Source organism: Kryptolebias marmoratus, linkage group LG5 (assembly GCF_001649575.2).
Source record: "Kryptolebias marmoratus isolate JLee-2015 linkage group LG5, ASM164957v2, whole genome shotgun sequence".
In the NCBI taxonomy this organism is placed as follows: domain Eukaryota; kingdom Metazoa; phylum Chordata; class Actinopteri; order Cyprinodontiformes; family Rivulidae; genus Kryptolebias; species Kryptolebias marmoratus.
Genome location: NC_051434.1, coordinates 9,285,403 through 9,299,068, shown reverse-complemented (window position 1 = coordinate 9,299,068; position 13,666 = coordinate 9,285,403). Strand labels below are relative to the sequence as shown.

Below are 13,666 nucleotides of genomic sequence, written 5' to 3'. Positions count from 1 at the left end.
TGAAGTGATGCTCTGTCAAATAGTTAACATTAGTTAGATCCCTATTAGTCAAAGAGCACAGAGTTTGGAGGAAAAGACAGAAGTCTATCATTTTAAGGCTAAAATGGCCTGAGGTATCAAATGTTTTTTTTAAGCTTTAAACATGATCAGTAAAAATGTTAACACCACATCAGACTGTCTCAAAATAAATATGAAATAGTCACATTCTTATTTTATGCAGGGGGATATGTTTGGATAATTTTCTAAAGGTTTTAGCCAACTTGTATTTTTATCTTTTTCCTTTCTCTGCCAATCGTCGAAATGGAAACTATGTTCTTGTTTCAGCATATTTCCCCGGGAGCTGAAGGAAGTTTTCGCCTCTTGGAGAGCCAGGTGTGCCGAGCGAGGGCGTGAGGATCTCGCCGACAGCCTCATCAGCTCCTCCCTGTTCCTCCGCTTCATGTGCCCGGCCATCATGTCCCCGTCCCTGTTCAACCTGATGCAGGAGTACCCCGCCGAGCGCACGTCACGCACGCTCACGCTCATCGCCAAGGTGATGCAGAACCTGGCCAGCTTCAACAAGTGAGTGATCGCCCCGCCGCCCGTCCTCTCCCGCTAATTTGATCCGGTTCGTTTTTAGATTTGCGACGCTCGGCACTCTTGTTGGGTGGGATGCATGTCACAGAGCATCAGGCGCGGAAATGGAGACTTGCAGTTTTGAGTGCGAGGGTATAAGCTGTTACTCACACACACACACACACATACACACACACACACAGTGAGCTCTGAGCCTCACTGCTATGACACATTTAGTGCTTTCACTCTGCACTCTTCCCTGACATGTTTATTAATACTCGAACAAATTCTTTGGGCTTATTATGCACCTATGATTCAGGAATCAAAAGTTTGGTGGTAAGCAGTCAGTGCAAATTTATTCGACTTTAAAAACTTTTGATGAAGTACTACGATGTTAAAACCTGTCATATGTTTCACAACCCTGAAATATTTTCTTTATCATGTGACTGAATGCAACTTTTTAAGCTTGACATATTTCACAGTAGCTTCATCGTTTCACAGAAGACTGAAATAATGAGGCATTACAAGTTTAATATTATTTCCACGTGAGATGAAATGGGTTTCAAATCACATTACATGAGCAACTCAAACACAAAACTACTGCATTCTTTTTGCAGTAATAAGTTCAAAAGTTACCTCCGCTGAAATAGAGATACACTGGAATGTCCGACTACAGTGCAGTCAGTGTATGCTGACAAGGTGAGAATTTGTGCCGCCATCTTGCTAGGTGCTACGTGGGCATCCTTACCTCCAGCCGGAATGGCAGCAGGCCAGAATAATTAGAGAATAAACTCAGCCAAGGAGCCCAATGTTTCGCCAATGACAAATGTAATTACTGAAACCTGCACTTTAAGAACCTGTATTACATTTCATATGCGAAAATGATTCCATATTAGCTCATAAATCATTATGAAACGTAACTTTTTTAGCTTTTGTCTGTCTTATCTATTGCGTGTGCCTATTTGTGCTTTCAGAAAAAATCTTCATAAATCAATAAATAAATGTGCTTTACCTATTTTATGAGTAAAATGAGGCATTTCAGTGATTACCTCAGCAATACAAATTTGAAAGTTTGAAGTTCTACTGTATGTTGCTAAAATACTTAGGTTGAACTATATTTTTATATTGGCAATTTGCAACAAATCTACTTCACATTGGTATTAAAACAATCAGTCAGAGTGGAAAAAGGACCAGGCTATGATGTTGGCCATGGAAAAAAGGAGAAAAACACAAAGTTAATTAATAACAGCAATAATAGCACATATTGGTCTGCAAACATTTGGATCATCCATCAATAGAAAGTGGTCTCTTTCCACAGTTTTTTTTTTTTTTGTCTTCCCTTTTCTAATAATAGTTGTTTGTTCTTTTCTCAGATTTGGACCCAAGGAGGAATACATGTATTTCATGAATGAGTTCCTGGAGATGGAGTGGGGCTCCATGCAGCAGTTCCTTTATGAGATTTCCAACATGGACACGGGAGGAAACGCCGGAGGCTTTGAGGGCTACATCGACCTGGGCAGAGAGTTGTCCATGCTCCATAGTTTGCTGTGGGAAGTCATGGGTCAGCTCAGTAAGGTGGGCAGAAAACACCATCACATCAATTACTCTTAACTGCCGACTGTTTCTTACTTAAAGCTTGAGAGATATAGATCCATAGTATAAACACCATAAATACCAATCTCTATTCTAATATTAATTATAATAAGAATAATTTTTCCTGGAGTTAAAACACCTGATGGAAGATCTTATATTATGTTGTCTTCTAAATTGATGTTACTATTCATCCAGTGTTTCATGAGATATTTTGCTAACAGAGTTGACTCCAAATATTTCATGGCAGCTCAGAGTATGCATTGTGGATCAGCTCCTACCACACCAACTATTAGCTCAGTAGCTGTAAAATTGACTGAATTATATCCATTTCATTGCTTTGCAAGTTTTTCTTGGTTGAATGTCTTTTTGTAATCTTAACAGAAAAGCCAGCAGCAGTCCATCATCCTTTTCACATCTAGTGCAGCTGCTTGTATTCTTGCATTATATATAAAAATGGCCTTTGGCGGTTAAAAAAAAAAAAAGTTACATTATCTTGACTTTGGATCCGCAGGATGCCATTCTGAAACTCGGACCCCTGCCTCGGCTCCTGAATGACATCAGCGTCGCCCTGAGGAACCCGCAGCTTCACATGCCCACCAACCACCAGCCGGACAGACCGAAGGACAGACTCTTCTCTCGCCCGTCTTTCAATCGCCTCATGTCCTCGGACTTCCAAAGCCTTATGATGCGTGACTTAAACAGGTAGGATTCCCTGTTGTTTTCGAACCTCCCTTCGTCACCCCGTGTGGGCATTAAACTGTGTTTGCATGTCCCCGAATAGAACAAAGTGCCAGCAGTATCAGTCCCTGCTGTGGCTCCATAAAGACGCTGTGCACAGCCACGATTGCAAGTGTGCACCTCTGCTCCACAAGTCTGTTTTTAAAAGGAACTTAAAAATAAAATAAACCCAGAGAAATTACTTTGTGGGAAAATGAAGTATGATTGCTGGGTACTAAATTACTGCTGAAATTTGCAGAAGAAGCTGAAACTTAGTCATTAAGCTAAAAGAAGCAGAACACTAGCTAAAAGCTAAAAGGAACAAAACACTAGCTAAAAGCAGAAAGAAGCTAAATATTAGCTAAAAGCTAAAAATAGCATAAGAAGATGAAAATAGAGCAAGTATGATGAAGCGGATTTCAACATGAACAGTGTTTTTGTAGGATGTGAAAAGATGTCAATGTATTTCTGAGGGGAAAATGTTTGCAAATAAAGTTAAATATTTTGAAAAGTATAAAGGTTACAAAAACCTTAAGTGTCCTGAATGAGCTGAGTGTTTTGATATATGAATGGCTAAGACAGCACAAAGAATGCAGAAGTAGTTACATGACAAAATTGTATGAACCAAAAACAGCGTTAATGCTGCCTCAGAATTCACATAAAAGGCAAAAAGATCCAGAATAAGGAAGAGTTCAGCAGCTCATAACAGCACTGGTGTGCTTCTAAAAGCTCATAATCCTAATGCACCTCATCAGGCTTTCAAAGCAGTTTATCAATCAGTAATTGCCAGCACCATCTGTTTGCCCAAACACTCTTATGCAAACCTTTTCCCACTTTGTTTTAATCCACGTCAACACTCCGGGACTGTCAAGAGACAGTTACTGCATTAAAGCCTGTTTAAATAAGAACTCCTTAAAGGAAGATGAATCAAGGCGTTAGCATCAGAGGACTGCTCGGTGTGAGGTGGAGCGGCTGTCGTTCAGTGAGAGTGACATAAATCTGCTGCAGGCGGGTTTCGGGAGGGCAGGGATCAAACGCTGGGAAAAGGCGAGCCGACATGATGAGCGACACACCTGGTGTCACCGGTCCCCGAGGTGCCACTCTAAGATCCCGTCCCCCCACTGGGGTTTCCGTGTCCACGTGCTTCATTATGGGACAGTTACGTGATGAAACGTGTAGTTAATGCATGCTGTAAAGTCACCGTGGCGAAACCAACAAATGCTGCACGCTCAGAATCAAAGCCCTCATTAAGCTAAATTGATGAGCTGACTCAGAACTTTGGTTGAAAACATTTAGGAGTTTTTAGTTAAGCTGTTTTTGTCTGACTTGTCTGCAGCTCAATAGACATCTCTCGCCTTCCGTCTCCCACAACCGGAGTTTCGGCTGTAGAATCCCTCTCATCCAATCTGAACATGAGGCGCCAGGCTGAACGGGACCTCCGCACGACGAGGGAGGTGTTCTACGTCACCCGCCCACCGCTGGCTCGATCCAGCCCTGCGTACTGCACGAGCAGCTCTGACATCACAGAGCCTGATCCAAAGGTAGACTGATAAAACCTCGCCTTTTATTTATTTTAAAGATGCAAAAAACAATTGCATATGAGTAAATGAGGACTCGTGATACATTTAAATAAAGAAAACAATCTAAAAATGTTTAAAATGTGAGTAAAAACTGAATGCAATATGTTTGTTAATGTTTAAATGCTTTATTATTTACAATTCGATTGAATATTGAAGTTTAGATTTTTTATACACATGTTTAATTATATGCTCAGTTTTAATTTGGTGCAAGCAACACGATTTAAAGAATATTCAAAAGAGTCCCAGGTGGCCAAAGAGCTTGGGTGCTAAATTAAGGAAACCATACCTGCCACCCATCAGAAACATTTTAAATATAACAAAATGAAAGAAAAAAACAAAGGATACCCCCAAACTACGGAGCAACTTGCCATTAAAATAAAAAAAATGAAATGGTCATGAATAATTAATTAACCTGTTGTAGATAGCTTTGCAAACACTCAGTTAGAAGAAAAAAAGAGTTTAATTCTGATCAGATTAACAAGCTAACGGCTAGTCGGGACCAGGATTAAAATGCTCTGCTGGTGTTTGAAAACATCTTTCAATCTCAAAAATTATTTAGCAGTTCATGCAAAAGCTTTTTTTAAAACCGTTTTATTGCTTGCAAGTGGAAATTGTTGCAGCAGCAATTAGCTGTAGCACTCTGGGTGCAGCCTGAGGGCACTTCCAGCAGAAAGATAATATTTCTGCCAGAATAACTAAGTAATGTGAAATCGATGGCAGTGCAGAAGCTATAAAAATAGAATAGTTCTAAAGCAGCAGGAATCCACTTTAGCTTCTGAGCTAATAGCTCAGGCTAGCTGTTAGCTCATCGGTCTGGTCAGAAATAAACTCTATTTCTCCTAATTAAGGTTGTTCAAAGGCTAGCCACAACAGAGATTATTAGTTCATAACCTTTTCACCGAATTTCCCTTTAAAAGATCAGAACTCTCAGTTTAAGGCCATCTGTCTAACATTTACCTGAAATTATTGATACTTCAGAAATGTTCTAAAAGTTTAAGGCATATTGTAGTAACTAATCACCTTCTAACACATATTTATATGTCCAAATGCAACAGAATTTATGTAAAAACTGAAAGGCTCATGTTATTTTAGTTTGTTTTTTGCTTTCTGAAGTGACAGACTGCACATAGATGTGTGTAAAAAGCTCAAGAGCTTAAATTTATCTGTACTTGTTGGATAGTTTATTAGCTTACCAAAGAATTTTGGTTTCTTTCATGTTATAATTAAAGTTTGTGTGTTTGTCTTCTGTTCCAAGTTGCACTGTAGTAAACTTTGTGCGTCTCCCAGGTCCACAGTGTGAACAAAAGCGTGTCCATGATGGACCTTCAGGACTCTCGTATGAACAGCATCTCCAACCTGAACTCAGTGGGGGACATGCTCGCCTCCTCGCAAGCTTCCATCGCCGGCCTCGGCCACAGCTTTGGGAACCTGGGAGGTCCTCTGCGCATGGGAGGCCACTTGCCACCAGGTTCCTCGGGTTCTGGTCTGAGACTAAGCCAGATGGGCCACGTAGGGGGCCCCACAGAATCCCTCTCCCAGCAGCAGCAGCAGGCGGCGGCAGCGATGCACTTCCCCTTGTCTTTCCAAAACCCACTATTCCATCTGGCCGCCCAGAACTCCCCGGCTCAGTCCCAGCATCATCCTGCCCCTCCCCCTCCGCTCCTCCTCACCCCCGAGCACGAGAACGGCCACCCCGACTACCCGCCCGCCTTTGGCAACAGCGCCTTCTCCCGCAGCGAGGACCTGTCGGCCCTGCAGTCGCAGAGCAGCCTGGTGCAGCCCAGCATCGTCCACTCGCACAGCTACAGCGATGACTTCACCCGGCAGAATCAGAGCAATGACTACGCCTGGCACCAGCTGTCACTGCAGGTGCAGGTAGGAAACTCTCACTTATCCTCACACTTTCAGCTAGACGGGTTCGCTTAATGACATGCATCATTTCTATAATGAGTCACAAATAGAGTCAAACTTAAAGGCCAATGCATTCCTCATCACCTGCCACCTAAGAAATGAGAAATGATGGAGTTGTAGCTGCAAACCTTAAAAATGACCTTAAAATAACAATCTCTTACAATATTCTGAGATGTCAGAGTATGTGTTGTAAAGAACTCTCAGCTACCACCACATCAAATGTCAGCTCAGTATCTGTAAAACTGACTGAGTTGTAGTAATTTTTGTTTTCTTTAAGTTCAGTTTGCTGTAGTGGCCATCTTGAACTGGGTTGACTCCAAAAGGTAATCATTTGGAGATGTATATCCAGTGGTTACATACTGGATGCTTCACAGAAATGTGTCCCGTGGTTCATGAGATATTTTGCTAACAGTCATACAAGGTTGACACCTACAGTTAACGTCAAATTTAGTCAGGTGGTCAAGCTTAATATTAACTGGCTCTGTCATTAGCAGTATTTGGCACGTTTGTAATTTTATTTATTTATTTTTCTTTTACAGTTTTTCTCATTTAGTTCCAAACAAATTACTTAACAATCTTAAAACCCTCACCATCTATTGTGTGAATCTTTTTAACACCTTGACTGAATTGCTGAAATCAGTTGGAAACCTGTGAAATGTCTAATAAAAGGCCCTCGGTTGAGCAGCATGATATGCAAATGTAACTGTACTGTAGAGGTACTTGTGATGCTGCAGACGAGCCGGATAACTCACCCGCCTGCTCTGCTGAACTTTGCAGAGTGCTTCACGGCCGTCACGCTGCGTGTCCTCGTTTCAACAGCGTTGGTTATTAGCTGTCGGCCAGTAGGGCAGATAAAAGTGTCAGAGCCACTGATGCAACACGTTATCATTATCTTTCTTAGCCGTGTGTGTCCAGCAGATCTGGGCTAGCGTTTGCCTTAAAGAGCAAACTCAAACAAGAAACGATCATCTCTCATTTCAGAAACACATCTGAACCCGTTCCATCTTTAATGAAACTGTCAGGAGCTTGTGTTTTGTGACACCGGCCTAAATTAAACAACACGTAGTGAACTTTGCGCCTGTGTTTTGAGTTTTGTGAGTTTTGTGTTTTCATACACACAGGCTCTTGCTCCATCGCATTGATAAGTTTACTATGAGGTGTCGCTGTGAAATTGTAGTGTTTAACGATGCTGTCATGTAGTCTTGAGCTATTTATGTCGGGCTACATGAGCTTTAATGGAACAAACAACATGAGCCACCTGCTTATTTATACAGATGGTGCATTCAGAGCAGTGCATTAAGAATGAATAATCCATCCATTAAAAATAAAAATACCTTTTATGTCTTTAATCAAAAGCTGTGTGGCAAACACAGCAAAAAATACACATACAGTCATTAAAAAGTAGAGCGTGACTGAGCTGATGAATAAAACATCAGCTGAAATATCATGAAAGGTCATCCACGGGCATCGTCTGATCACAGGTCTACAAGTGTAAGTGAAGTTGTAATATATATATAAAAGCTGGGATTTGGAGATGAGTTGGTCCTAGTTCTGTAGTAATTCTCATAAATTTGGCACGGCTCAGCCAAACCACACATTTCTTGGTGATTAACTTATCACTTGTTCCCATTTAAGCAAAGAAAAAACAAAAAAAAAAGACAGCTTCTGAACAATCACAAACACAAACTCTCTCAGTTCATCTCTACATCAGCAAGAATAGAAGAGCAACCACAAGAAGTTTACAAACACACTAACATTTATAAAATACTGTATGAATGCTAAATTGCAAATAAAAACACACAATGAGCTCTAGAAGTGTATTTTACATGGATATCTAGAAAAAGTTAGAACATTGGATCCTAAGTTAGATCATAAATGACTTTATCTCAAATATCTCGTTCACATGTAAAGTTTTTAAAATAGAACAAGACCCATTCTGTGCAAGTATGGATAGACTCATTCAATTCATGCTGTTTTGCCGTTGTTTCCAAATTGAAGACACATTCTGGTTATTTGTTACAGTTTGCTTCAATTTGTCTTTTCAGGAGTCTCTCCAGCAGCAGCACCTGATGGGGATCACATCTCAGACAGGTACCGGCACAGGGACGCCAGCATCCTTGGCCACGCCTCCAACTACGGTTCATCCTGTCCGCCAGACGTCCATCGCCGCGCAGCATCTCAAGTCCCAGCGGTCCATCAACACTCCAGCCACTGCCACGCCTCCAAAAGTTCGTCCTCAGAGCAGAAACCTCCTCCTCAACTCCTCTGACCCAAGCTTTAGTGGCAGCCAGCCCAAATCGCGCCAGAACAAGCAAGCAACGCCACAACAACAGCAGCAACAGCAGCCGCCGCCGTCGCAGCAGCAGCCGCCATCACAAACACAACATGACACGCAGACAGACAGTCCAGCTCCCGGGCTTCCCTTCCAGACCAGCTCCGCTAAGGAGAACCAGGTTCCAGCCGGAGGTGCCGAGGAGTCGACAGATACGCCCACGAAAAGCACCAAGAAGTCCCAACAGTCCCAACTGCAGCCGCCGCAGCAGCATCTGCTCAAACCTGTCGCCAACAAACAGGTGACTCAAGAAAGTCTCCTACTCAGAGTTAAAACTGTGGAGAAAACAAAAAATTAGAAATCAAACTAGTATTTCTTGAAAGGATGCATATCACCTGTCATGTTGCATGAGAGGTGCTACATCAAATTTTATCTTAATTTCTGAAAAATTGACTGAGGTACAGGCATTTTTGTTTGCAAAGATTGACCAACTGTGGTAGCCATCTTGAATCAGATCGACACCAAAAGTTAATTAGTTTTAGATGTTTATCTAATGATTACTTTCTGAGAGTTTTATTAAAATCATTTCAGTGGTTCATGGGATACTTCGCTAAAAGTCAGACAAATGAACACACACAACACACACATACACAAACAAGTGATTACTTAATTGCCTGCCTCTCATGACGGCGGGCGAAATCTGTCTGCTTGTAAACATACACACAAAACAGCATGGACATTACATTTTGACTAATAAGTAAAACATGAGCTGAAACCTGACGTGTGTTTGTTGTTTCAGGGGAACATGAATGAGCGGACGGTGGCCTGGGTGTCCAACATGCCACACCTTTCTGCCGACATCGAGAGCCTGCGGCCGGATCGCGAGGGTCAGCTCAAAGAGTACTCCAAGAGCATGGACGAGTCTCGACTTGACAGGGTCAGCATCTTTTCCTCCGTTCGCACAAAATAAAACGGCTAATGCCTTACGATAAGCTAACAGCGGGGTTAAACTTGATGAGCAAAGCGACATGTCACTCACCTTTCAGGTAAGGGAATACGAAGAGGAAATCCACTCTCTGAAGGAGCGGCTGAAGATGTCCCACCGCAAACTGGAGGAGTACGAGCAGAGACTCCTGTCCCAGGAGCAGCAGACGAGTAAGATCCTGCAGCAGTATCAGAACCGGCTGGAAGACAGCGAGCGCCGCCTGAAGCAGCAGCAGCTGGAGAAGGATTCCCAAATCAAGGGCATCATCAGCAGGTGATTAGTATTCAGGTAGAACTAAGAGCTGGCAGTCATGAGGCGGTGCTGGCTCTTCTTGTTGTATCCGGTTTATCAAAGAAACGTGTAATAATATTCAGGTGAGTTTCCCAGCAGCTGCTCCAGATTGTTCAGGTAATTCACATACAGTTTGTAATATCTAACTGTAGCACACACATGCATGATAAAGGGAATTTAAATATATCCGTTTAATAAAAACAAATTCCACTGGTTAAAGCAATATATATTGCACATCGCAGAGTAATATTGCATAAAACTTCTTGTACAAGTGTAATACAGTAGTAGTACTATACTTTGATAATGAATCTTTATGTGCATGAGGTGGTGGAATAGTGACTGTTGTAAACTAGAATGGACGTAGCTAAAGACAAGAAATTATCTTAAAGGGGATAGTTCTTATTTTCTAAAATGGAGTTCTGTGGAATAGTTAGGAGTAGTCAATATTTACCTGCAGCAGACAACATTCAGAACGATCCCAGTTTGGAGAATCAGGGAGAAATTCCCATGTCAGACTCAGGCTAACAGAAGGTTATTCAGTTTGGGCCTTTCCCAGACTGGATTTCAGCTGTCGAAAACATCTCAAATTTACACAAATATAATCGTGGTTCAAGTGACTGTTCCATTCTGGATTTTACACCAGATTACTTTTGGATCATAAAGTTATGCAGACGGGGTTCAATAAACACAATCTGTTTCACACAGGATGTTTTTAATAATAGACCTTGTTCCTACACGGTCAGTCTGCAGTTTGAGTAACCATAAACGTATATCTAAATAACAGGGTCAGGGGTTATAACTTGTGTTTAGATGCATCAAAACAGTGAACTTGGAAGATTGCGAAATGATTGTGAATTGATTTTCAAACGTTTTCACAATTATTTGTGCTGCCACTTTAAAACGGTCAGCTGGAGAGTGCTTTTTGACCTAGTCGAGTTACTGTAGCTGCTGTAGTTAAAACATGTTGCAGCAAAGCTGTGTTTTTCCTCTTTTCTTCACTGAACCCTGAAGAATATATGTCTGTAAATCACAACTGAAGTTATCATAATGTGACTGTCTTTAGTAATGACTGAAACATTTGATTTGTTCATCAATTTTATGGACAAGCACAATACTAATTCTGATGCTGAACACTTTTCTATGGTGTTTTTAATGTTAAGTTAGCATCTATAATAATTGTTGGTCAGCAGCCTGTGAGTAATGTGTTATTTTGGCATATGTGATTGTGCACTTCTTATTATACAAGAAAAAAATCAGTATTTATTTATGTAAGGTTCTATAGTTATTTCAGTTTGCATATTTGTACTCTGTCTGACTCTGTATTTTAGTTTCACAGTGTTTTGGATAAATATTATGAGCTTACCAGCTGCCTCTTGGTGTTTATTCACAAACCTGATAATTGCAGATAATCAAAATGCATCAGTGATTGTTTTAGACTTGCATCACAGCCCTCTGAAACTGAATCAAATGGAATCATGCGGCGCTTAAAGGTTCCCACCCCTAGCAAATAACCATCTGATGCAAAAGTGACTTGGTGTAAAAGTTTAAATTAGAGCATTCACTCGAACTTGAAATGACATTTCTGAGGTTTGTTATTTTAGACGGCAGAAATTGGCTTTGAAAAACGCTTCATTTTGACCAGCTGTTAGCTTGACTCTTTCAGAATTTCTGTCTGATTCTCTAAACTGAGATCCCGCTGACTGCTGTCTACTGCATGTATGGCACTGGCTGCTAATAGCAAATACACAAAACCCCACTTTCGTAAAGCTGAAGTATCCCTTTGAGTGTGTTGCAGTTTTAATACATTTGTAGTACCTGCCTGTGGACAGGTGGAAATAAAAGTGTATCCTTCAGGATGTTTGTGACCTGCTGGGGCAGCAGGAGTAGTCGGAGTCTGACCCTCTGAAGCCTCCACTTTTTTGTGTTAGTAGTGTGTTTGAAGAAATGGTAAAAGCAATTTTTCTATTGATGCTTTTTTTTTTCCTTGGAGAACATGAGGTCTCTGCTGAGCCCTGTTGAAAAGCACTGTAGTGTTTTCAGTCCAGGAGAGGTCAGCAGAGACATAAATACACACCCCTGCACACAGTCTCTGTCATTGAGCACCATGACCTTATCTTTGTAGGCAGACTCTGACCACGGCGCATCATCTGCAAATTTTAATTGCGGACTTGTTGTGGTGGAACAGAGGAGAGGGAGTGAAATAAGGAGTTCAGAGACAGAAACTTGTGCTGGTGGAGGTGAAGTGGGAGCCAAATTTCACTGTCAGTTGGCGATGAAGCTCTTTAAAGGTGAAATGAAATGAAATATAAAAATAATGAGTTTTCATGCTTTTGTTTTAGTTAAAGATTATCATAAAACACTTCCAGTGGCCCATTTCTCTGACTGAAGTTTTGGAAGTTCTTCTTTTGAAGTTCAAGGACTTACCTCCTTGGTTGGTGACGTAGAAGGAGGCGGGGCCAGCTGTAGCAGACCGCTGTAGGACACTGAGGAGGTTACTGTCGCAGTGTTTATCAGGCAAAATAGAAGCAGAAGAAGAAGAAGAAGAAGAAGCAAGTTTTGTCAACAAGAGTAATGGTTTGAAAACACGTTTTTTTTGTTTCGGTCTTGAGTGATGCTTTCGAGACCTCGAGCCCCACATTTCACAAGGGGAACCTTCAGAGGGAGGTGGTGGGTGGCAGTCGGACAGCACCACAGTCATTGAAATGTAGTCTGACACGTTTCCCCCCATGTTCTGTAAGGGTCAGCATGAGAGCTATTGATAAGGTGCTTTCAGTGGATCTTTTTGCTTTCTAAGCAAATTATTGAGGATCAAATGTGGAGGAAAGGGTGGATTTGATCATCAGGAAGTCTGTTGAAGCACTTCCTAATGATGGGTGTGGGAGCTACTTGACTGCCATTTGAACTGCCTTTTGGGATGATGATGGCAGACTTGAGGCACAGAGGGATGGGGCATGTGGCACCGACTGACTGAAGATCTTTATATAAACCCATAAACACTGGCTAGAGTTTAAATAACTTCCACTTGGTGTACAGAAAATAGTACTTGAAGCTGGGTAAGAGTATCTTCAAGCCAACTTTGAATCATTTTTTTTTTTTACAGAGTTTTGATATTTTTCCAGTGCAGATTGTTTGTTTGAGAATACTTCACATTCTGGTGGCCATGTTGTAAAAAACTGATTAATGTTCACATTTATAAAATGAACTCCCTTGAGGTGAACGCATTGTTGTTTATGTAAATGGCCAAGCTAACATATGTTAATCATATGTTTTTTAATGCACAACAGCTTACTAACTGTGTATAAGCAGCCTTTATTAAAAAAAGGGGCATTAGGACTGTTAAAAGCATCTATCAACTATAATTCTTACATCTCACATTCACTGGATTTTAAAAAATAAAAGAAAAACAGTTCTACATTTTGCAGTACTTTTTGCTTTTGTTGATCATAAAAACAGTAACAATACTGGTTCATACATTTGATAAAGCAAAGCATTAAAAACAAATGTACTATGGTTGTCATAAACATAGCAACAATAGATGGAAATGACTAAGACTATTGTTTTTTCTTTTACAACTTTAAGGCTGTTGAATGGTGAGTTTTATAAATATCTCCGATAAGCTTCTTAATTATGGTTCTTTAGTTGCTCTTACAGTAATAGATGTGACATTTTATTTTTTATTTTTTGTAGAAACATGCTCAAATACTGCAGCTGAAAATACATGAAACATTGTATTTTGAACTTTAATCTTTTATTCTTATTCAA

General features: G+C 40.9%; 1 protein-coding gene across 4 annotated transcripts in view; it reads left to right on the top strand.

The window, feature by feature from the left end:
- The window catches only part of syngap1a (synaptic Ras GTPase activating protein 1a), a 43,477-nt gene that overhangs the window by 24,606 nt on the left and 5,205 nt on the right, over positions 1-13,666 (top strand). For all 4 annotated transcript variants that reach the window (XM_025007056.2, XM_017422768.3, XM_017422784.3 and 1 more), the window contains 8 exons: positions 325-561; positions 1,929-2,130; positions 2,660-2,850; positions 4,202-4,406; positions 5,733-6,320; positions 8,402-8,929; positions 9,428-9,565; positions 9,675-9,886. In XM_025007056.2, the coding sequence (XP_024862824.1) occupies positions 325-561; positions 1,929-2,130; positions 2,660-2,850; positions 4,202-4,406; positions 5,733-6,320; positions 8,402-8,929; positions 9,428-9,565; positions 9,675-9,886 (2,301 nt within the window). The remainder of the gene's footprint in view (positions 1-324; positions 562-1,928; positions 2,131-2,659; positions 2,851-4,201; positions 4,407-5,732; positions 6,321-8,401; positions 8,930-9,427; positions 9,566-9,674; positions 9,887-13,666) is intronic.